Source organism: Salvelinus fontinalis, chromosome 13 (assembly GCF_029448725.1).
Source record: "Salvelinus fontinalis isolate EN_2023a chromosome 13, ASM2944872v1, whole genome shotgun sequence".
NCBI lineage: Eukaryota > Metazoa > Chordata > Actinopteri > Salmoniformes > Salmonidae > Salvelinus > Salvelinus fontinalis.
This window is the reverse complement of record NC_074677.1, coordinates 36383196-36405997: the sequence shown is the minus strand read 5'-3', so window position 1 is coordinate 36405997 and position 22802 is coordinate 36383196. Positions and strand designations below refer to the sequence as shown.

Sequence of the window (22802 nt, the reverse complement as noted above, 5' to 3'; positions counted from 1 at the left end):
AAAAATTGAAGACAGAAAAAGAATGGATGCAAATAGAGCAGCATGAATACAAGACTGCAGCACTAAACACCATATGCTCTTAAAATAGACTAATGAATACAAGACTGCAGCACTAAACATCATATGCTCTTAAAATAGACTAATGAATACAAGACTGCAGCACTAAACACCATATGCTCTTAAAATAGACTAATGAATACAAGACTGCAGCACTAAACATCATATGCTCTTAAAATAGACTAATGAATACAAGACTACAGCACTAAACACCATATGTTCTTAAAATAGACTAATGAATACAAGACTACAGCACTAAACATCATATGCTCTTAAAATAGGCTTGACTACACACACTGATAAATGATCTGAAATCACTAGAAGAAGAGTTAGCTGAAGGATATTTTGCAGGTGTAAATGCAGGTGTCACTTTCATGCACAGCCTCTTTCTTCTGCACCTGGACACTCAGTGCTCCAGTGTCCTAGCATGAAGCCATGCCCCTCTAGTACCCCTCAGCCCTCATCCAAGATTAAAGGCAGACAGACAAACACAAAAGAGAACAAAGCCATCCTTCCCACACAACCTACAACAGAGAGGACTTATAACTGAGGCATTTGGGACAGAAACGAAGGAGAGAGGAGAACATACATTGTATGCTGGTTGTCTGAAAAATATACTTAGTTAATCACTTGGTAAACTCCTGATAAGAGTATCATCAATAAGCTGTGAACCACTTCAAACGCCACATTTGCAATCAGATGTTGCAGGGATAAATACCATGCAAAACTTTCTCTAAAAGGAATTGAGCTGTTGAATAAGAAGTTGTTGTGTTTTAATCAGTTTACAGTCCAGATCCAGTGTTTTAATCAGTTTAGATATTTGCATATCAATAATATATTGAAGACCACCAGTCTCACTGCCCAGTGAGGAGGAAATGCTAGATTGAACGTTGATTACAGGTTGGAGGACCTGAATAGAAAAGCTTCTAAAATCAAGAAACGATTATTACACCAATCAAGGTATGCTTGCACACATGGGTTTTATCCCTCTGATCTCTCCCTGCCTCTCCCTTTCTCTCTCTCTCTCTCTCTCTCTCTCTCTCTCTCTCTCTCTCTCTCTCTCTCTCTCTCTCTCTCTCTCCCTCTCTCTCTCTCTCTCTCTCTCTCTCTCTCTCTCTCTCTCTCTCTCTCTCTCTCTCTCTCTCTCTCTCTCTCTCCCTGTCTCTCTCTCTTTCTGCCTCTCTCCCTGCCTCTCCCTCTCTCTCTCACTCTCTCACACACACACACACACTTAAACAACGAATATATTTAAGTCTGTGATGGCAACATTTACGGATCAGATTGCTTCTCCACATCTCCCCCATCTCCATTGTCACTGATCATCAGATCCTCGGAAATGTGTACCCAGCGCAGATAGGCTACCTCGAACCGCAGATCAAGTCTCACCATGACGATGGACAAAAACTGTTTGAATAAATTGTGGAATCATCGGATTAATCAAGATATATAAAATCAGGTATGTTTTGTCTCTCTTTATATTTCAGATAATATATGATATTAATTATCAAAGCGCCTTATGAACATTTCATGTAACAAAAACAAAGATCCAAACTATGAGAAGTGTAGGCTTTTGTGATGTTTTTGATTTTCAGGCATAGTAAAGAGCTCTAGTGGTTCATGATGGTTTTACTTTACACGACAGATGTCAGTAAATTTATATACACATTTTGAGAAAGATGGGGAAATGATTTGTACTTGTTGATTGAAAACAATGCCAATACCAAATGAATTGCCCACTGGTACCGATATCTTGTTCACAGACCAGTGCAGGATTCCAGAGTCTTACACAGTGACCAAACAGTCAGGAGTTCTCTTCTATCAGTGGGCACATCATCACACAGCTGACAATCTGTGAAACTGTTCATCAGATTCGGAACTCATAAGGAACGTGAATGACCACTCAGGACATTACACCACATTGAGAGAGCTCTGGATGGACCAACCATCAACATCCTCTGGCCTAGGGGGCCAGCTGTGTGTGTCGGTTTTCTGTGTGAGTACCCAGTTTGCTTTAGCACATTAGGGCTTGTTAAGCGTGTTGTGTGTGTGTGTTTGTGTGTGTGTGGGTGGTAGTTTGGTGTATGTAATGTATGTGTAGTGAGTGACCTGAGTGGTGTTAATAAGACAGGCTCAGACAGGCAGTGTATGTTAGTGCGGTGGTTCGTGTATCTGTGCCGGGCCAGCTGCACTCATGGCTCGTAAACGGGATGGTGGCTGCTGCCCCCTGCCCCTCAATGAGGACAATGCCCGCTTCTGCCTGCTGGCAGGGCTCATCTTGCTCTATCTGCTGTGTGGGGCAGCTGTGTTCTCCGCCCTGGAGCGCCCCTCCGAGCTCCGTGCCCGCCTCCTCTGGGACCAGCAGCTGGCCAACTTTACCCTGAGCCACCGGGTGAGCCTGGGAGCCCTGCATACGCTCCTGCGCCAGTATGAAGAGGCCAACGGGGCCGGGATCAGAGTGGACGCTCTTAGGCCCCGCTGGGACTTCTCTGGAGCCTTCTACTTTGTCGGCACGGTGGTGTCCACCATCGGTGAGTTGGACAGCTGCTTTCGTTGAGGGTCAGAGACAGGGTATTAAAGATGCAATTCTTTGTTGTCATGTAGATGCAAACATCCGAACACAACTGTCTCAACAGATACACAGTATAATGTAGAGGACGTATTGAGTAGATGATGGGGGTGAAGAGAGAGGAGAGGAGGCTACGGGGATTAGATGGATGATCGGTTAGACTCCGAGACACTATTGTCAAATTAGTTTAATTTCAATTAAATGTTGGCATGTGAGGTTGATTTGCTTTGCTATGACTTTTTCAATGTGAACACTACTCATGACTGAACAATGCCCCCATTTTTAACAGACAACAGGATTGCCATCTCATCCCTTCTCTCCCTCAGCTCCTGTCTTCATGACTCATTCAGTCTCCCTTATTTTTAGTTTATGTTAACATAATTTGGAAGTACCCAGTACTGTGAAATGGTTATCCCTCACTAATATCAGCTACATTCATAGCATGAAGCCAAAATGCTGATATCAAAATCAATGCTAATATCTCCACGTCTTTTGTCATCTCGACATAGTAGTGCTAATTATGTAGTGCTAATTAAGAACAACTGTAGGGGCACTTAATTGCCAAACAATTTTCACATTGACCCTTCTCTTTTGTACTCTTTCCCACCAGGCTTTGGTATGAACACCCCAGCTACCATCCCTGGTAAGATATTCCTGATCTTCTACGGCCTCATCGGCTGTGCCGCCACCATTCTCTTCTTCAACCTCTTCCTGGAGAGGATCATCACCATGCTGGCCTACATCATGCGTTGGTGCCACGAGCGGAGGATGAGGCGCTCGGGGTTGGGGGCTGTGTCAGGGGCCGAGGAGCCCCGCAGTGAGGAGGACAGTCTGGAGGGCTGGAAGCCCTCTGTCTACTACGTGATGCTGATCCTGGGGGTGGCGTCTGTGCTGATCGCTTGCAGCGCCTCCTCTCTGTACTGCTCCATGGAGGACTGGAGCTACATGGACTCCCTGTACTTCTGCTTTGTGGCCTTCAGCACCATCGGCTTCGGGGACCTGGTGAGCAGCCAGAGGGAGCACTATGAGGCCCAGGAAGCCTATCGCCTGGGCAACTGCCTCTTCATCCTCATGGGCGTGTGCTGCATCTACTCGCTCTTCAACGTCATCTCCATCATCATCAAACAGACTCTCAACTGGATCCTGGCCCGGCTGGCTTGTCCAGGCCGACGCTGTCCCTGCTCGTGCCCTAAGAGAGGCCTCCGCAGGCGGGTCTGCTGCCCCTGCCTCCATAAAAAGCACTCTGGCTTGAGGCCTCCACCTGCACGACTCCGTCAGCAGCACTTCAAACGCAACGCCGTGCAGCCCACCCCGTCCCAAGTCCCCACAGGGCGACATCGCTACACGGACGCCTCTGTGGAGACAGTGTGTGACAGCGAGACGGATGCCGGAGCGGGGGTGGACGGGGTCGCTGGGGGCCGGCGTCTCTCTGGGGAGATGATTTCGGTGAATGACTTCACAGCGTCCAATAAGGTGTCTTTGGCACTGCTGCAGAAGCAGCTGTGTGAGACAGCCCAGCAGGGCCCCAGGCAGAGCCACGTTCCTCGCCACAATGGCTTCTCTGGGGGGGTGGGTGCATTCGCCATTATGAACAACCGCCTGCAGGAGACCAGTGTGGACAGGTAGTCCCACCTGACCCCAACCAAACCTATTCACACCAACTCAGAAATAAAGCACTGTTTTGTTTGGGTTATTGAAATATGACTGGAGCTAGACTGGATGCTGGATCTTCTCCTGTTATGTCTAAAAAAAACTAGCAACGTTTCATCCTCAGAATGAGCATTGTTTGTAGATCAAACAGTAGTGAAACAGAACAGTTGGATGCTACAGCTGGCCATACATATTTGCCAAATTTGTTTTCAATGTAAATCATATTGAGGTTAGCTAGATTTCTAGTTGTAGACATGATTATAACCCACAGCATACCTCTGTTCTGTCTGACAGCTTCTCAGAATGCCAAACATTCATGACGATCACTGATCTCCTGAGACAGAATGATCCCGCTTGGTTCTGTGGGGAGATGCGGTGGACAGACACCTTCCATTTCAACAGCATATGTCTGGAGAGGGTTTGAGAGGCTCAAGTGATTGGCTCGAATGCAATGCTGAACGCAATCAGGCTTTGTGTGGAGTATGGAGATGTGGAGGGGGTCTGGAGGAGACCCACTGATTTATGAGAGCCTTTCAGATGTGTCCTGAGCTCCTCCACAACACAATGGATTTGCGTGGGGTGGCATCAGTGAACATAGAAATTTACCCATATTCTGTATTTGTATCCTCAGTCACCTAATGTCTAGGGCTCTGCTAGAGAACCTGTTGAATATGTATCACATTTCAATTGTGTTGCGTTAATTAGATAGAAAGCCCTCAGACACACAGTATGAGAGCTGTAAAAGGAAGATAAAACCTCTTCATCTTCTGATGGCTGAGATGGAGGTCACATTAAAATGCAATGCAATCATCAAGATAACTCTGACAAATAGGATGTTGAAAGAAAGCACATTTAATCAAATATAGCATTTGGAAAGGTATTTATGTCAATAAACGGTGTGAGAGTGTGACTATCTCATCCAATTTTTATGGATTGCCAATTTTCTGTGTTCATTTTAACAGTACCTAACTGATCAGGGCCCCTCACACCTATGCAGATATTCCCTCAAGAGTCACCTTGATCATGCATACTTATCTCTTTACAACATGAACATCATGTACCATATTATCCTCACCAAGGTGTTTCATAGCACACTTTTAAACAGAAACGTTCAAAAAGAAGAAGGCTGAACACTTTTGTATTGAGAGACAACTCCTCCTGGTGGACATAAATGAAATGAAGTCTCTTCGTTGTCTGTGATTTACCATCCGGCAGTAATAATTTAAAACACAGTAAAACCTTTAATGATCTGGCATATTAGTTAACCACGTTAACTATCAAAATATTTGTCATTATAAATATGTAGTTGAAAGCCACTTGATGGAGATGTAAGTGGATGCTGTGGTGCTCTCTAGTAAATTCTCTGCAAGTTCTTATTCAGTCAAATCATCTTTATTTAGGCTGAAAACAGTCATGACTTTTAACATGTAGTGTCTATACACACTACACAGTATGTAAGTAAAGTACATACTCATTTAAATCACATATGATAATACATTAACACATTCATCAATCTACTGACCTTTCTTGGGTTTGTCTTGGTCATATCACTGTAACATGTTATTAAATCTACTGTCATCAAGGTCGGTAAGGCAGCACAGTACAGGTCATGCCAACCAGACCAAACACAGGACAGAGAGAGAGAGGTTTGATGACTCAACACTAAACATCAACCTGAAATCCATACCTATAGAAGTTGTGCAAAGAATACTGGTGCTAGTTTTACCTCATTGAATTCCATTTTTAAATAATATAACAATTAGAATATGACATTGTTATCCATATGGGATAAATATAATTCAGATGTGTTGTCAACTACTGGATCATATTGCTAAGCCAGAATCTCTGAGTTTAAAAGTGTCAGGTCCTATAAAATAAAATGTTCCCTATATTGTAGAAATATAAAATCTATAGTTCACAAATTGCATTTTACTTGTCACGTCAGGATGTTGCTTGGCAGGAGGGATGCGACAATATTCCTTCCTCAGCTTCCCTTTTGTGATTGATTGAATTGCCACATAATGAAAACAGTTTTTATTTTGTCATTGGTTGTGTTCCTGAGACGGTTCCCAGACAACAGAGCCTAGACGAGCTTCTCAGAAACACCAAGCCCCTGGAGAAAAATGTGGACTGCTGTTAAGTGATTGTCCATAAATACTGACCCGCTCAGAGATGACGTAGTATTGGTATAGTAACTAAGATAGCTTGATATAAATACAAACACTTACATTAGGTGTAGTAGGATTGTGTGCCTCTTTCTTTTCGTAATAGGCAGAGATGATACAGTTCCTTCTGCAACACACAGGAAACAGGTTAGAGGACAAGCAGTGTCTCTCTACTCAGAGGATCCTTATTGCACTTTGTTATTTAGTACCTATTGCGCTGTAATTAACTTTTGGCACAATGCACTCAGATTCACTTACTTGCTCTGCAGACCGCCTCCAGGTGGTAAACCTGGGACATCAGTGTTTGCCAGCACAGTGAGGACAGACAGCAGGTCAGGATCCTCCCCCTGGGAACTCAGCTCCTCATAAATCTCTATCAAAAGGGAAGAGGGGAGTAGTTAAAAGAAAAACAATGATTGAAATTATACATGTAGCGTACTTGACAATAGTGCACCTGCCCTCTCTGTGTCAATGAACTGTTTCACTCCACAAAATGAGTGCCTTTTGCATTCCTTGCATTGATATTTGAAGTAGAAATTGTGCACAGATATTGAATGTTAAAGCCTGTTATATTAAATGAAGTTGCCTTTAATATTGAATAAATCAGATTTTTTTATATTAATAAAGACTTGCTAAAGTGCCAGAAATTCAGCATTTGTACATGTCCTTTTAAGCATCCTCTGTGACTTATAGGACTATTTTAACCCCAATATTTCTCCAAATTGTCACCATCATTGCAAAGCCCTAGTTATTTTGTTGCATTTTGTCAACACTGTTACTTGAACTGAACTCTTGTTTTAATATCTTTTTCAAAAGAAGTATTGAACATCTAATAGTCAAATCACAGTGTAAAAGCAGGTGAGCTGGTTCTACTCTTTTTGGCCATTTTCTGATGTTTCGTGGTGGAAAACTGAGCGGGTCGATCACACCACGTCAACCATGTTAGCTATGAACAGACAGGCTAGACATTTTTTTCCAGAACTGTTTTGGGGTGAAGATTGCATTCAATCGCCCCTCCTTGTTGTACACAACAAGCTTCTTTTCCTTCTGTCACAAGGGGATTTATGGCTGATTTAAGAAGTTGTCAACACTGTTACTTTATTTGTACTTACTATAGTATTTCTTTTATTTAACCTCTTGAGATGGGAAGATGTGTTTTTTATTAAGTTTAACGTGCTCTTTATGACAGAGTGTTGGTGTTTTTAGGTACTCAAAGGTGCCTAATTTGTGGAACGACCCAACTATAGTAGTGTAAATCTTGTTGTAAACTGATTTGGGGTTAAATTGGATAAACTGAAGTGAGTGAATATAATTATCCTCACAAGGACCGCCACAATACTGCACCTGCCACTTTAGACTCCAGCAGGTCTTCAAGCGCTGCCTCCTGGTGTAGTGCCTCTGCTGAGAGCTGGGGGGCGCCAGGGAAGCAGACCAAGATTATGCTGATGTTGTCCAGACTGCCCTGCAGACAGAACAAGCCAACCAGGGTTAGTACAGTCACAGTACACAGAGATGACCTCATGGTAGGACACAGTACAGACCTGACATAAGTACATCTCACATTTGTAAAGAGGGTTGACTGTTGTTAACAAATTTTAGTGATGTACGCTGCATTCTCTAAACAGTGTGCGAGATAGGATAATCTTTCCCTCCATTATGATAATGGTGAACATTTATTGAGCTGTAGATATTGTTGTTGGTCAAGTGCCAAATCAGGTGAGTGCCAAACAAGGCTTAGTAGAAGGCTACTAGCAGGATTACCACAGCCTGCTAAATAGTGACCTTTGACCTCCAACTACGACCACTTCTCTTCTGTGTTTGTCTGATCCTTACAAGATTAGGCCCCCTTTGTTCTAGAAATTACCCCACTCTCAAATGATAGAGTACTGCCTGTCTTCCCTGTAGCCTACGTGGTGCATGAACTGCTGACTGCTATTAATTGCAGATGATTGTTGACACCTCAACCAGGATTAAGGAGCAGGGCAATTTGCGACTGTTGTCGTCTTTGTAATCAGTGGCTGTATTGGAGGGGGAGTGGTTTCTCCTCTCATAGGCAATCAGCAATTGGTATCATGGAGGTGTGCTCTTCACCTCTGCAAGGCAATTATTACTAGCGCTTCAGTCTCCCATGTTTTCTCAGTGGCGGTCGCGTTGCAAATCTAAGACCGTCGCTGAAACAAAGAAGGTGCTGTAGAGTTATTTGAGGAAGGAAAGAGAGGAAGGCTCCACACCACTCTCTTACTTGAGTATCTTACCTCCAACTATGACCACTTCTCTTCTGAAAAACAGCTTCTATCTCAAGGCCATCAGACTGTTAAATAGCCATCACTAGGCACCTTAGAGGCTGCTGCCACATATACATAGACTTGAAATCACTGGCCACTTTAATAATGGAACACTAGTCACTTTAATAATGTTTACATATTTTTGCTATACTGTACAGTACCAGTCAAACGTTTGGACACACCTACTCATTCAAGGGGTTTCTTTATTTTTACTATTTTCTACATTGTAGACTAATAGTGAAGACATCAAAACTATGAAATAACACATGGAATCATGTAGTAACCAAAAAAGTGTTAAACAAATCAAAATATATTTTATATTTGAGATTCTTCAAAGTAGCCACCCTTTGAATTGATGACAGCTTTGCACGATCTTGGCGTTCTCTCAACCAGCTTCTTAAGGTAACCAGGTAGGCCAGTTGAGAACAAGTTCTCATTTACAACTGCGACCTGGCCAAGATAAAGCATAGCAGTGCGACAAAAACAACACAGAGTTACACATGGGATAAACAAACGTACAGTCAATAACACAATAGAAAAAAATCTATATACAGTGTGTGCAACTGTAGTAAGATTAGGGAGATAAGGCAATAAATAGGCCATAGTGTCGAAATAATTTCAATTTAGCATTTTAACACTGATAGATGTGCAGATGATGACGTGCAAGTAGAGATTCTGGGGTGCAAAAGAGCAAGAGGGTAAGAGGGTAAGTAATAATATGGGGATGAGGTAGTTGGGTGTGCTATTTACAGACTGGCTGTGTACAGGTACAGTGATCGGTAAGCTGCTCTGACAACTGATGCTTAAAGTTAGAGAGGGAGATATGACTCCAGCTTCAGAGATTTTTGCAGGTTGTTCCAGTCATTAGCAGCAGAGAACTGGAAGGAAAGGTGGCCAAAGGAAGTGTTGGCTTTGGGGATGACCAGTGAAATATACCTGCTGGAGCACATGCTACGGGTGGGTGTTGCTATGGTGACCAGTGAGCTGAGATAGGTGGGGCTTTACCTAGAAAATACTTATAGATGACTTGGAGCCAGTAGGTTTGGCGATGAATATGTAGTGAGGGCCAGCCAACGAGAGGACACAGGTCGCAGTGGTGGGTAGTATATGGGGCTTTGGTGACAAAACGGATGGCACAGTGATAGGCTACATACAGTTTGCTGAGTAGTAGGTGTTGGAGGCTATTTTGTAACATCGCCGAAGTCAAGGTTCGGTAGCATAGTCAGTTTTACGAGGGTTTAACAAGGATGTTTGGCAGCATGAGTGAAGGAGGCTTTGTTGCGATATATGAAGACGATTCTAGATTTAATTTTGGATTGGAGATGCTTAATGTGAGTCTGGAAGGTGAGTTTACAGTCTAACCAGACACCTAGGTATTTGTAGTTGTCCACATATTCTAAGTCAGAACCATCCAGAGTTGTGATGCTAGTCGGGTGGGAGGGTACGGGCAGCAATCGGTTGAAGAGCATGCACTTAGTTTTACTAGAATTTAAAGCAGTTGGAGGCCACGGAAGGAGTGTTGTATGGCATTGAAGCTTGTTTGGAGGTTTGTTAGTACAGTGTCCTAAGAAGGGCCAGATGTATACAGAATGATGTTGTCTGCGTAGAGGTGGATCAGAGAATCACCAGCAGCAAGAGCAACATCATTGATATATACAGAGAAAAGAGTCGCCACAGAATTAAACCCTGTGGCACCCCCTAGAGACTGCCAGAGGTCTGGACAACAGGCCCTCCGATTTAACACACTGAACACTATCTGAGAAGTAGTTGGTGAACCAGGCGAGGCAGTCATTTGAGAAGCCAATTAACATGTGTGCCTTGTTAAAAGTTAATTTGTGGAAATTCTTTCCTTCTTAATGCATTTGAGCCAATCCGTTGTATTGTGACAGAAGAGCCCTATTTGGTAAAAGACCAAGTCCACATTATGGCAAGAACAGCTCAAATAAGCAAAGAGAAACGACAGTCAGTCATTACTTTAAATCATGAAGGTCAGTCATTTCGGAAAATTTTAAGAACTTTGAAAGTTTCTTCAAGTGCAGTTGCAAAAACTACCAAGTGCTATGATGAAACTGGCTCTCATGAGGACCATCACAGGAAAGGAAGCCCCGAATTACCTCTGCTGCAGAGGATACGTTCATTAGAGGTACCAGCCTCAGAAATCGGTAATTAACTTCACCTCAGATTGCACCTCACAGAGTTCAAGTAACAGACACATCTCAACATCAACTGTTCAGAGGAGACTGCGTGAATCAGGCCTTCATGGTCGAATTGCTGCAAAGAAACCACTACTAAAGGACACCGGTAATAAGAAGAGACTTGCGTGGGCCAAAAAACATGAGCAATGGACATTAGACCGGTGGAAATCTGTCCTTTGGTCTGATGAGTCCAAATTTGAGATTTTTGGTTCCAATCGCCGTGTCTTTGTGAGACGCAGAGTACGTGAACGGATGATCTCCGCATGTGTGGTTCCCACCGTGAAGCATGGAGGAGGAGGTGTGATGGTGTGGGGGTGCCTTGCTGGTGACACTGTCTGTGATTTATTTAGAATTCAAGGCACACTTAACCAGCATGGCTACAACAGCATTCCACAGCGATACGCCATCCCATCTAGTTTGCGCTTAGTTGGACTATCATTTGTTTTTCAACAGGACAATGACCCAAAATACACCTCCAGGCTGTGTAAGGGCTATTTGACAAGGAAGGAGAGTGATGGAGTGCTGCATCAGATGACCTGGCCTCCACAATCACCCTGCCTCAACGCAGTTGAGATGGTTTGGGATGAGTTGGACCGCAGAGTGAAGGAAAAGCAGCCAACAAGTGCTCAGCATATGTGGGGACTCCTTCAAGACTGGTGAAAAACAATTCCTCGTGAAGCTGGTTGAGAGAATGCCAAGAGTGTGCAAAGCTGTCATCAAGGCAAAGGGTAGCTACTTTGAAGAATCTCTAATATAAAATATATTTTGTGTTATTTTAAAGTTTTTGTCTTCACTATTATTCTACAACATAGAAAATAGTAAAAATATAGAAAAACCCTTGATTGAGTAGGTGTGTCCAAATATTTGACTGGTACTGTATATAATGTATTCTATTCTATTGTATTTAGTCCATGACACTCTGACATTGCTCATCCTAATATATATATATATTCCTTAATTCCATTCTTTTACTTTTAGGTTGTGTGTATTGTGTGTATTGCTGTGAATTTTAGATACTACTGCACTGTTGGAGCTAGGAACACAAGCATTTCGCTACACCCGCAATAACATCTGCTAAACGTGTATGTGACAAATAAAATTGGATTTGATTTAGTTATTTTCAGATTATCTCATTTTGATCTTTTGTAGCTTTGCCAACTATGTGTGTGTTTTCTATACCTGTTCCCTCCTCTCCTGTGGGCTTTACAGATGCACCCCACCCCTCGGCTGCAACCCTTCTAATTTAGTGAACCCTGCATGCACAACGATGTGGGATTCCTGGTCTGTCTCTGGCAGTGTTTTGAACTCTTTCTTCCCTTCCTTGCCTCTTTTGACCTCACCTGTTCCCAGTCTCCTCCCACTCACAAGGCAGGCAATACGCTTGACCTCCTCTTACTAGAGGCTGTTCACCTACCTTCCATCACTGTAAATTTCAAGCTTCTGGCTCTTTTCGACCTTCACCTCCCCCGTAGCCCTTTCCTGCAGTCAATGACCAAAACTACCCTCTTTGGCCTCATGGATGGAATGTTATTCATATTTTTTATAATTTCATTAATAAAGATTATTTCAAAAACCTGCAGAAAGTCAGGTGTTTCTATGTTAAACAGGTGTTATATTCTGTGATGTACAGTACATAAAGTGTAATATTGGAATGCATTAAATTTCAACTCTATTTGACACGGTACAGGTGTTTTCTTTTTTTTTTAAAGCCAATAACCATATGTGTAAGGTGTACACTTCTGTTTCAAGGTAAATGTGTTAAAGACGACCAAGATACACTCTTTGTGACCCTGATTGAGCCCATTGCAGTAAAAGATTAATCCTCCCCTCCTCCTCCCGCTCTGCGGATGACTTTGTCAAACACTTTGAAAAGAAGGGTGACCACATTTCCTTCTCATTCCCTCAGCCTTTTGAGTCCACTGGTCCCACTCACACAGAACTACCCTACACCTTGACCTCTTTCTACCTCTCTCTTCAGATCAAATCCTGCGATTAGTGTGGTCCGGCCGCCTGACAACCTGCTCTCTTTACTCCATCCCCTTCTCCAGACCATCTCTGGAGACCTCCCATTCCTCATAAACTCATCCCTGACCACTGGCTGTGTCCCCGCTGACTTTAAAATGGCCAGAGTCCTTCCCCTCAAGAAACCAACACTTGACCCCTCTGACGCCAAAAATTACAGACCGGTATAACTGTCTTTTGTTTCCAAAACTCTTGAGTGTGCTGTCTCTGACCAACTCTCTCTCTATCTCTCTCAGAACAATCTTCTTGACCCTAACCAGTCAGGCTTCAAGACAGGTCACTCAACCGAGACTGCTCTTCTCTGTGTCACGAAAGCTCTCCGCACTGCCGAAGCTGACACTCTCTCCTTTGTTCTCATCCTCCTAGATCTAGCCACAACATTCAACAATGTGAACCATCAGATTCTCCTCTCTACCCTCTCAGGGCTGGGTGTCTCAGGCTCTGCACACTCTTGGATTGCATCCTACCTGGCTGGCCACTCCTACCAGGTGACGTGGAGCGGATCTGTCTGCACCACATACTTTCAACACAGGTGTCCCTCAGGGCTCAGTTCTAGGCCCTCTCTTCTTCTCTCTATACACCAAGTCACTTGATTCTGTCATATCCTCGCATGGTCTCTCCTATTACTGCTATGCGGATGACACCCAGGTGGCAACACGCATCTCTGCGTGCCTGGCAGATACACTACATGACCAAAAGTATGTGGACACCTGCTCGTCGAACATCTCATTCTAAAATCATGTGCATTAATATGGAGTTGCTGTCTCCACTCTTCTGGTAAGGCTTTCCACTAGATGTTGGAACATTGCTGTGGGGACCTGCTTCCATTCAGCCACAAGAGCATTAGTGAGGTCGGCAATGATGTTGGGCGATTAGGCCTGGTTTGCAGTCGGCGTTCCAATTCATCCCAAAGGTGTTCAATGGGGTTGAGGTCAAGGCTCTTTGCAGGACAGTCAACTTCTTCCTTCCACCTCAATCTCGACAAACCATTTCTGTATGGACCTCGCTTTGTGTACAGGGGCATTGTCATGCTGAAACAGGAAAGGGCCTTCCTTAAACTGTTGCCACAAAGTTGGAAAAACAGAATAGTCTAGAATGTGATTGTATGCTGTAGCGTTAAAATTTCCCTTCACTTGAACTGAGGTGCCTAGTCCGAACCATGAAAAACAGCCCCAGACCATTTTGGCACTATGCATTAGGGAAGGTAGCGTCTATTGGCATCCGCCAAATCCAGATTAGTTCGTCGGTGTCATGTTTTGTCTTTGATCATCTTGTCTTGTCCCTGTGCTTCCCTCTGCTGGTCTTATTAGGTTCTTTCCCTCTTTCTATTCCTCTCTTTCCTCCTCCCTCTTTCCCTCTCCCGCTCTCTCTCTCTATCGTTCCGTTCTTGCTCCCAGCTGTTTCTCATTCTCCTAACGACCTCATTTAGTCTTTCACACCTGTCCCCTATTTTGCCCTCTGATTAGAGTCCCTATTTCTCCTTCTGTTTTCCGCTTCTGTCTTTGTCGGATTCTTGTTTGAGGTTTGCTGTTCTGTGTCCTTGTTGCGCCCTGTCGTGTTTTTTGCCTTTGTCAGATGCTGCGTGTGAGCAGGTGTCTATGTCAGCTACGGTCTGTGTCCTCCTGAAGCGACCTGCAGTCTGTGGTCGCGTCTCCAGTCGTTCCTCTCTACTGACAAGAGGTTTTCAGTTTCCTGTGTTGGAATTACCTTTGAGAAGATCCAGGAGAATCATTGTTTGTTTAAGAATGGAATAAAGACTCTGTTTCTATTACGTCGCTTTTGGGTCCTCCTTCATCAGCATAACAGAAGAATCCGACCAAGAATGGACCCAGCGACTACGGATTCTCTCAACACTGCCGTCAAGATCCAGGGGGCAATGCTCGGCAGACACGAGCAGGAATTGTCTGCTGCTCGTCATGCCGTTGAGACCCTGGCCGCTCAGGTCTCCGATCTCTCAGGACAGTTTCAGAGTCTTCGTCTCGTACCACCAGCTACTTCCTGGTCTTCCGAGTCTCCGGAACCTAGGGTTAATAATCCACCATGTTACTCTGGGCAGCCCACTGAGTGTCGCTCCTTTCTCACCCAGTGTGATATTGTGTTCTCTCTCCAGCCCAACACATACTCTGGAGAGAGAGCTCGGATCGCTTACGTCATATCACTCCTTACTGGTCGGGCTCGGGAGTGGGGCACAGCTATCTGGGAGGCAAGGGCTGAGTGTTCTAACGTTTATCAGAACTTTAAGGAGGAGATGATACGGGTCTTTGATCGTTCAGTTTTTGGGAAGGAGGCTTCCAGGGGTCTGGCTTCCCTATGTCAAGGTGATCGATCCATAACGGATTACTCTATAGAGTTTCGTACTCTTGCTGCATCCAGTGACTGGAACGAGCCGGCGTTGCTCGCTCGTTTTCTGGAGGGACTCCACGCTGAGGTTAAGGATGAGATTCTCTCCCGGGAGGTTCCTTCCAGCGTGGACTCTTTGATTGCACTCGCCATCCGCATAGAACAACGGGTAGATCTTCGTCACCGAGCTCGTGGAAGAGAGCTCGCGTTAACGGGGTTTCCCTTCTCCGCATCTCAACCATCTTCTCTCATCGGCTCAGAGACTGAACCCATGCAGCTGGGAGGTATTCACATCTCGACTAAGGAGAGGGAACGGAGAATCACCAACCGCCTTTGCTTCTATTGCGGTGCTGCTGGACATTTTGTCATGTCATGTCCAGTTAAAGGCCAGAGCTCATCAGTAAGCGGAGGGCTACTGGTGAGCGCTACTACTCAGGTCTCTCCATCAAGATCCTGTACTACCTTGTCGGTCCATCTACGCTGGACCGGGTCGGCTGCTTCCTGCAGTGCCTTGATAGACTCTGGGGCTGAGGGTTGTTTTATGGACGAAGCATGGGCTCGGAAACATGACATTCCTCTCAGAGAGTTAGGGAGGCTCACACCCATGTTCGCCTTAGATGGTAGTCCTCTCCCCAGTATCAGATGTGAGACACTACCTTTAACCCTCACAGTATCTGGTAACCACAGTGAGACCATTTCCTTTTTGATTTTTCGTTCACCTGTTACACCTGTTGTTTTGGGTCATCCCTGGTTAGTATGTCATAATCCTTCTATTAATTGGTCTAGTATTTCTATCCTATCCTGGAACGTTTCTTGTCATGTGAAGTGTTTAATGTCTGCTATCCCTCCTGTTTCTTCTGTCCCCTCTACTCAGGAGGAACCTGGTGATGTGACAGGAGTACCGGAGGAATATCATGATCTACGCACGGTCTTCAGTCGGTCCAGAGCCAACTCTCTTCCTCCTCACCGGTCGTATGATTGTTGTATTGATCTCCTTCCGGGGACCACTCCCCCTCGGGGTAGACTATTCTCTCTGTCGGCTCCCGAACGTAAGGCTCTCGAGGATTATCTGTCTGCTGAAGGCATTCAGATGGATCCCGCTAAGGTCCAGGCTGTCAGCGATTGGCCCGTTCCTAAGTCACGTGTCAAGTTACAGCGCTTTCTCGGTTTCGCTAATTTCTATCGGCGTTTCATTCGTAATTTCGGTCAAGTGGCTGCCCCTCTCACAGCTCTGACTTCTGTCAAGTCTTGCTTTAAGTGGTCCGGTTCCGCCCAGGGAGCTTTTGATCTCCTCAAGAAGCGTTTTACATCCGCCCCTATCCTTGTTACTCCTGACGTCACTAAACAATTCATTGTCGAGGTTGACGCTTCAGAGGTGGGCGTGGGAGCCATTCTGTCCCAGCGCTTCCAGTCTGACGATAAGGTCCATCCTTGCGCTTACTTTTCTCATCGCTTGTCGCCATCGGAACGCAACTATGATGTGGGTAACCGCGAACTGCTCGCCATCCGCTTAGCCTTAGGCGAATGGCGACAGTGGTTGGAGGGGGCGACCGTTCCTTTTGTCGTTTGGACTGACCATAAGAACCTTGAGTACATCCGTTCTGCCAAACGACTTAATGCACGTCAAGCTCGTTGGGCATTGTTTTTCGCTCGTTTCGAGTTCGAGATTTCCTATCGTCCGGGAAATAAGAACACCAAGCCTGATGCTTTATCCCGTCTCTTTAGTTCTCCTGTGGTTTCTACCGGAACCGAGGGGATTCTCCCTGAAGGGCGTGTTGTCGGGTTGACTGTCTGGGGAATTGAGAGACAGGTAAAGCAAGCACTCACTCACACTGCGTCGCCGCGCGCTTGTCCTAGTAGCCTTCTGTTCGTTCCTGTCTCTACTCGTCTGGCTGTTCTTCAGTGGGCTCATTCTGCCAAGTTAGCTGGCCACCCCGGCGTTCGGGGTACGCTTGCTTCTATTCGCCAGCGGTTTTGGTGGCCTACTCAGGAGCGGGACACGCGCCGTTTCGTGGCTGCTTGTTCGGACTGCGCGCAGACTAAGTCAGGTAACTCTCCTCCTGCCGGTCGTCTCAGACCGCTTCCCATTCCTTCTCGTTCATGGTCTCACATCGCCTTAGACTTTATTACCGGTCTGCCTTCGTTTGCGGGGAGGACTGTGAGATCCGCCAATAAACGTAGGATTAAGAGTCCTAGGTATTATCGCGGTCAGAGAGTGTGGCTTTCCACTCGTAACCTTTCCCTTACGACAGCTTCTCGCAAGTTGACGCCGCGGTTCATTGGTCCGTTCCGTGTCTCTCAGGTCGTTAATCCTGTCGCTGTGCGACTGCTTCTTCCGCGACATCTTCGTCGCGTCCACCCTGTCTTCCATGTCTCTTGTGTCAAGCCTTTTCTTCGCGCCCCCGTTCGTCTTCCCTCCCCCCCTCCCGTCCTTGTCGAGGGCGCACCTATTTACAAGGAACGGAGGATCATGGACATGCGTTCTCGGGGACGTGGTCACCAGTACTTAGTGGATTGGGGGGGTTACGGTCCTGAAGAGAGGAGTTGGGTTTCATCTCGGGATGTGCTGGACCGTTCGTTGATTGATGATTTCCTTCGTTGCCGCCAGGGTTCCTCCTCGAGTGCGCCAGGAGGCGCTTGGTGAGTGGGGGGGTACTGTCATGTTTTGTCTTTGATCATCTTGTCTTGTCCCTGTGCTTCCCTCTGCTGGTCTTATTAGGTTCTTTCCCTCTTTCTATTCCTCTCTTTCCTCCTCCCTCTTTCCCTCTCCCGCTCTCTCTCTCTATCGTTCCGTTCTTGCTCCCAGCTGTTTCTCATTCTCCTAACGACCTCATTTAGTCTTTCACACCTGTCCCCTATTTTGCCCTCTGATTAGAGTCCCTATTTCTCCTTCTGTTTTCCGCTTCTGTCTTTGTCGGATTCTTGTTTGAGGTTTGCTGTTCTGTGTCCTTGTTGCGCCCTGTCGTGTTTTTTGCCTTTGTCAGATGCTGCGTGTGAGCAGGTGTCTATGTCAGCTACGGTCTGTGTCCTCCTGAAGCGACCTGCAGTCTGTGGTCGCGTCTCCAGTCGTTCCTCTCTACTGACAAGAGGTTTTCAGTTTCCTGTGTTGGAATTACCTTTGAGAAGATCCAGGAGAATCATTGTTTGTTTAAGAATGGAATAAAGACTCTGTTTCTATTACGTCGCTTTTGGGTCCTCCTTCATCAGCATTACAGTCGGACTGCTAGATGGTGAATCGTGATTTATCACTCCAGAGAACGATTTTCCACTGCTCCAGAGTCCAAAGGCAGCGAGCTTTACACCACTCCAGCTGATGCTTGACATTGCGCATGGTGATCTTAGTCTTGTGTGGGGCTGCTCGGCCATGGAAACCCATTTCATGAAGCTCCTGACGAACAGTTATTTGCTGACGTTGCTTCCAGAGTCAGTTTGGAACTCGGTAGTGAGTGTTGCAACCGAGAACAGACGATCTTTACACGCTTCAGCACTCGGCGGTCCCTTTCTTTGAGCCACCACTTTGCGGCTGAGCCGTTGTTGCTCCTAGACGTTTCCACTTCACAATAACAGCACTTACAGTTGACCGGGACAGCTCTAGCAGGGCAGAAATTTGACAAACTGACTTGTTGGAAAGGTGGCATCCTATGACGGCATCCTATGATACTGCCAATGTTTGTCTGTTGGGGTTGCATGGCTGTGTGCTCGATTTTATATACCTGTCAGCAACGGTTGTGGCTGAAATAGCCGAATCTACTAATTTGAAGGGGTGTCCACATAATTTTGCATATATAGTGTGCCTCAGCTTGGATGTCAGCCCACCACTTCAAGCTCAACCTGGACAAGATGGAGCTGCTCTTCCTCCCGGGGAAAGCCTGCCCACTCCAAGACCTCTCCATCAAGGTTGACAACTCAAATGTCCCCTTCCCAGAGTGCAAAGAACCTTGGCGTGGACAACACCCTGTCGTTCTCTGTAAACATCAAAGCAGTGACTCGCTCTTGCAGGTTCCTGCTCTACAACATCCATAGAGTACGACCCTACCTCACACAGGAAGCGACGCAGGTCCTAATACAGGCAGTTGTCATCTCCCGTCGGTATTACTGTAACTTGCTGTTGGCTGGGCTCCCCGCTTGTGCCATCAAACCCCTGCAACTTATCCAGAATGCTGCAGCCCGCCTGGTGTTCAACCTTCCCAAATTCCCCCGTGTCACCCCGCTCCTCCACACACTCCACTGGCTTCCAGTCGAAACTCAGATCCACTACAAGACCATAGTTCTTAACTACTGAGCAGCAAGAGGAACTGCCCCTCCCTACCTCAGGCTCAAACCCTACACCCCAACCTGAGTACTCCGCTCTGCCACCTGTGGTCTCTTGGCCCAGAACCAGCTTCCCCCTGAAGCTAGGACAACAGAATCCCTGCTCATCTTCTGAAAATATTTGAAATCCTACCTCTTCAAAGAGTATTTTAAATAATCCCCTCGCACCCCCTCCTCGCGTCCGATCCTGATGTGACCTGGGTGGGCTAATAAAAGCAGAGTCTGATGCACAAATGCTGTACGCAACCTTATCCTTTGTATATGACTGACCCTCCACACAGCAAAGCTAAAGCACTTTGTCTCCCTTCAGGAACATGAATAGCCTACTTGCTCCTTCATGCACAACTGAACTGACTCGCCCTTCGACTATGATGGTGAAGTGTGTGAGAGCATTAGAAACTGTGACATTTTCAGGTCGTTGAGCAGAATCTCTAAACTGGAACACTGTTATATAACCGCCAAGCCATACTAAGGTGAGGATATGATAGTCAAAGCCAGCCCAGCTCAGCTCACAGAGTATGTGTTCAATAGGTGTGTGCTAGTGGGTATGTGTTTGTAAAGGTATTGTGACGTCATACATTCTCATGTCCCAGTGGTCTGTCTCAGCCTTGCGAAGGTCAGAAGGTACTCTTTGAGTTTTGGTATATCCTCGATAATCTTATTTCATGGAATTATTATTATGTAATGGAAAATAAAGCCATAGCCTCTGCCAAAATAATATCACGTTTTATTAACTAATGTTCAGTCTGTGTGGCTCATGTTTAACCAGATCAGAACATTTTGCCCTGTCTACACTGAGGATAGTGCATCCACATGTTGACAGCGAACTGATACACTTATGCACCAACATGTACATGAAGGAACTATTTTAACAGATCACTGATGTGGTCCATATGTACTGATCTACAGGTGACCTTGGGTACTGACCTTATAGAGGCAGAGGTCAATGACCTGGGAGCAGACGTCCCTGAGATCAGTGCAGACGCGCAGACGGCTGCGGATGAAAGCACACAGCTCATCGTTGGAGACCGTGTCCCACACCCCGTCACAGGCCAGCACCAGGAACTCATCCCCGGGCGACCGCTCCACCACACACACCTCTGGCTCCGGAGACACCATCTGCTGGGTGGGCGGCCGGTTCTCCGCCCCCTTGTAGCTGAAGTCCCCCAGGGCGCGGGACACAGCCAGGGAGCCGTTAATGCGCTGCAGGGACACGGAGCCGCCGGCGCTCTCGATGCGCTCCCTCTCCAGAGGGCTGTAGGGCTTGTGGTCCTCAGTGGAGAAGCACACTTGCCCTGCCCGGCACAGCATGGCACGCGAGTCTCCACAGTTGGCGAAGTAGAAGTATCGTGGTGAGATGAGAGTGGAGGTCACGGTGGTGCCACCCCGCTCCCAGCCCTCACGGCGGGCTGCAGTCAGCAGGTGTTTGTCTGTGTGTAGGAAGCCATCTGTGAAGCTCCCTCTCACCCGATCAGGGTGGTCCTCTGGCCCGATCCCTCCTACAGGACACACCCATACAGTTAGTACACACAGGCCATACAGTTAGTACACACACCCATACAGTTAGTACACACAGGCCGTACAGTTAGTACACACGGGCCATACAGTTAGTACACACATGCCGTACAGTTAGTACACACAGGCCGTACAGTTAGTACACACAGGCCATACAGTTAGTACACACAGGCCGTACAGTTAGTACACACATGCCGTACAGTTAGTACACACAGGCCATACAGTTAGTACACACAGGCCATACAGTACACAAGCAGTAAGTATACATAGGAAGTCAGTACACACTGCACACAGGCAGTAAAAGCAGTGGCTAAAATGATTTGTGTTATTGGTCAGCTACGTATATATTTTACCACAACACTGCTACTTTATCTTGCTAATCTCCAATAACCTAAAATGTAGTGATTATTTATAGTTATTACCAGGTATAAACCTCTCTAACATAGGCTATTCAATACATCACTGAGGAGTCACATGCTTTACCCCGATGAGCTTAATGTTACATATAAATATCTGCCCTCGAATGAGTCATCAACTCAATATATGAAGATCTGTTCACGCATCTCTTTTGTATCAAGCATCTATTTAAACTACGAGATGAAACAGGCTGTTAAGTAACATGAGAAGTATGTCAAACACAGATGATAACGTTTTGTCTAAGTTTGTTTCACCTGTAGCTAGGACCTGATCCAGCAGGTGTTGTGAGGCATACTGTGCCACTTGGTTGCCCGCATGCCCATCAAACACAGCAAAGAAGCTCCAGTCTGCCAGCCCTGCGCCCAGCTGAGGCACACAGTTGTGGTAGTCCTCCATGTTGGCCCTCCAGCCCTGCATGCTGCCCAGGGCGTAGGTCAGGCCCCAGCAGGAGCAGCCCTCCTCAGTCAGCTTGTCCAGGACGGGACGGTCCAGGTAGGGGCTGGGGATCACCTCCTCCCCCTCCCCCTGCATGTGCTCTGCCCCTCCACGCCCCCCTCCCTTGAAGAAGGAGCTGACCCTCTTCTCTGTCTCCTTCACCAGCTGCCGGACAAATGCAGGCATCTCCACACTCCCCTTCCGTGTTGTCCTCATGGTTACAGCAGCTGACAGTGTGGTTCTGGGTGTCTTCTTTCCCTCTCCCCCCCGCTGTGGGCCTGTCGGCCTGTGGGCCAGGGCTGTTGGCTCGGCCTGTGCCGTGCCGTGTGCTGCCTGCGTAGCCCCGCTTCTCCAAGCCTTTCAGAGCATGGCTTCCCAGGCTGATGCTATTGGTCTGGCTGATTGATTTTCTCTGTGCTGCTGCTTGCTGTTTACTCCCCTCTCTCTGCCCATCTCCTTCCTTTCAGTCCTCTCTTCTCTCTTTCTGTTCTCTCTGGAGATCTCACTGATCTGCACTCTCTCCTGTATTCATCCCTGCTCTGTGTTTGTTAGCTTTGCCTCTCCTCTGTAGTCCTGTGATTTCACCTTCTCCCTCTCTTTTTCATAGCACTTCCCTCTTTCTCCAACTCTCCCCTAGTCTTGTTGTTTGCCTCATCTGTGATTGGTTGGCTATTTATGTAGACCAATCCCTGAGCAGCATAGCTCATCCCTGTCATGCATGCGCTGTCACTTCTCCCTCCCTCCCTGTCTTCCTATCTGTGCCTCTGTTTTCCATCCCTCCCCATCCAGCTCTCTGCTAATCTCGACCTTTGATGAGTCTGGATTATCAGGCTTCTACGCCTGC

General features: G+C 46.3%; 2 protein-coding genes across 2 annotated transcripts; one reads left to right on the top strand and one right to left on the bottom strand.

The window, feature by feature from the left end:
- The first annotated feature begins 1227 nt into the window (after nt 1-1227).
- Nucleotides 1228-5183, top strand: LOC129868566 (potassium channel subfamily K member 13-like). The gene is made up of 3 exons (XM_055942663.1): nt 1228-1513; nt 1818-2585; nt 3234-5183. Exons 2-3 carry the CDS (start codon nt 2249-2251, stop codon nt 4247-4249), a joined length of 1353 nt encoding a protein of 450 aa, XP_055798638.1. The 5' UTR covers nt 1228-1513; nt 1818-2248; the 3' UTR covers nt 4250-5183.
- Nucleotides 5108-22615, bottom strand: ppm1nb (protein phosphatase, Mg2+/Mn2+ dependent, 1Nb (putative)). Its single transcript, XM_055942664.1, has 6 exons — nt 21778-22615; nt 20519-21090; nt 7783-7900; nt 6697-6811; nt 6502-6565; nt 5108-6386 (listed from the first exon to the last, which is right to left on the bottom strand). The coding sequence occupies exons 1-6, from the start codon at nt 22172-22174 to the stop codon at nt 6357-6359; spliced, it is 1296 nt and encodes a 431-aa protein (XP_055798639.1). The 5' UTR covers nt 22175-22615; the 3' UTR covers nt 5108-6356.
- Between the last annotated feature and the right edge of the window lie 187 nt (nt 22616-22802).

Bases quoted from the DNA above. Each gene is read 5' to 3' on its own strand.
- LOC129868566 (XM_055942663.1), top strand. From the start codon at position 2,249: ATGGCTCGTAAACGGGATGGTGGCTGCTGCCCCCTGCCCCTCAATGAG. The intron at 2,586-3,233 runs GTGAGTTGGACA...CTTTCCCACCAG, and splicing joins CACGGTGGTGTCCACCATCG to GCTTTGGTATGAACACCCCA.
- ppm1nb (XM_055942664.1), bottom strand. From the start codon at position 22,174: ATGAGGACAACACGGAAGGGGAGTGTGGAGATGCCTGCATTTGTCCGG. The intron at 7,901-20,518 runs GTCAGTACCCAA...TTCTGTCTGCAG, and splicing joins TTGACCTCTGCCTCTATAAG to GGCAGTCTGGACAACATCAG. The intron at 6,566-6,696 runs GTAAGTGAATCT...TGTGTGTTGCAG, and splicing joins GGAGGCGGTCTGCAGAGCAA to AAGGAACTGTATCATCTCTG.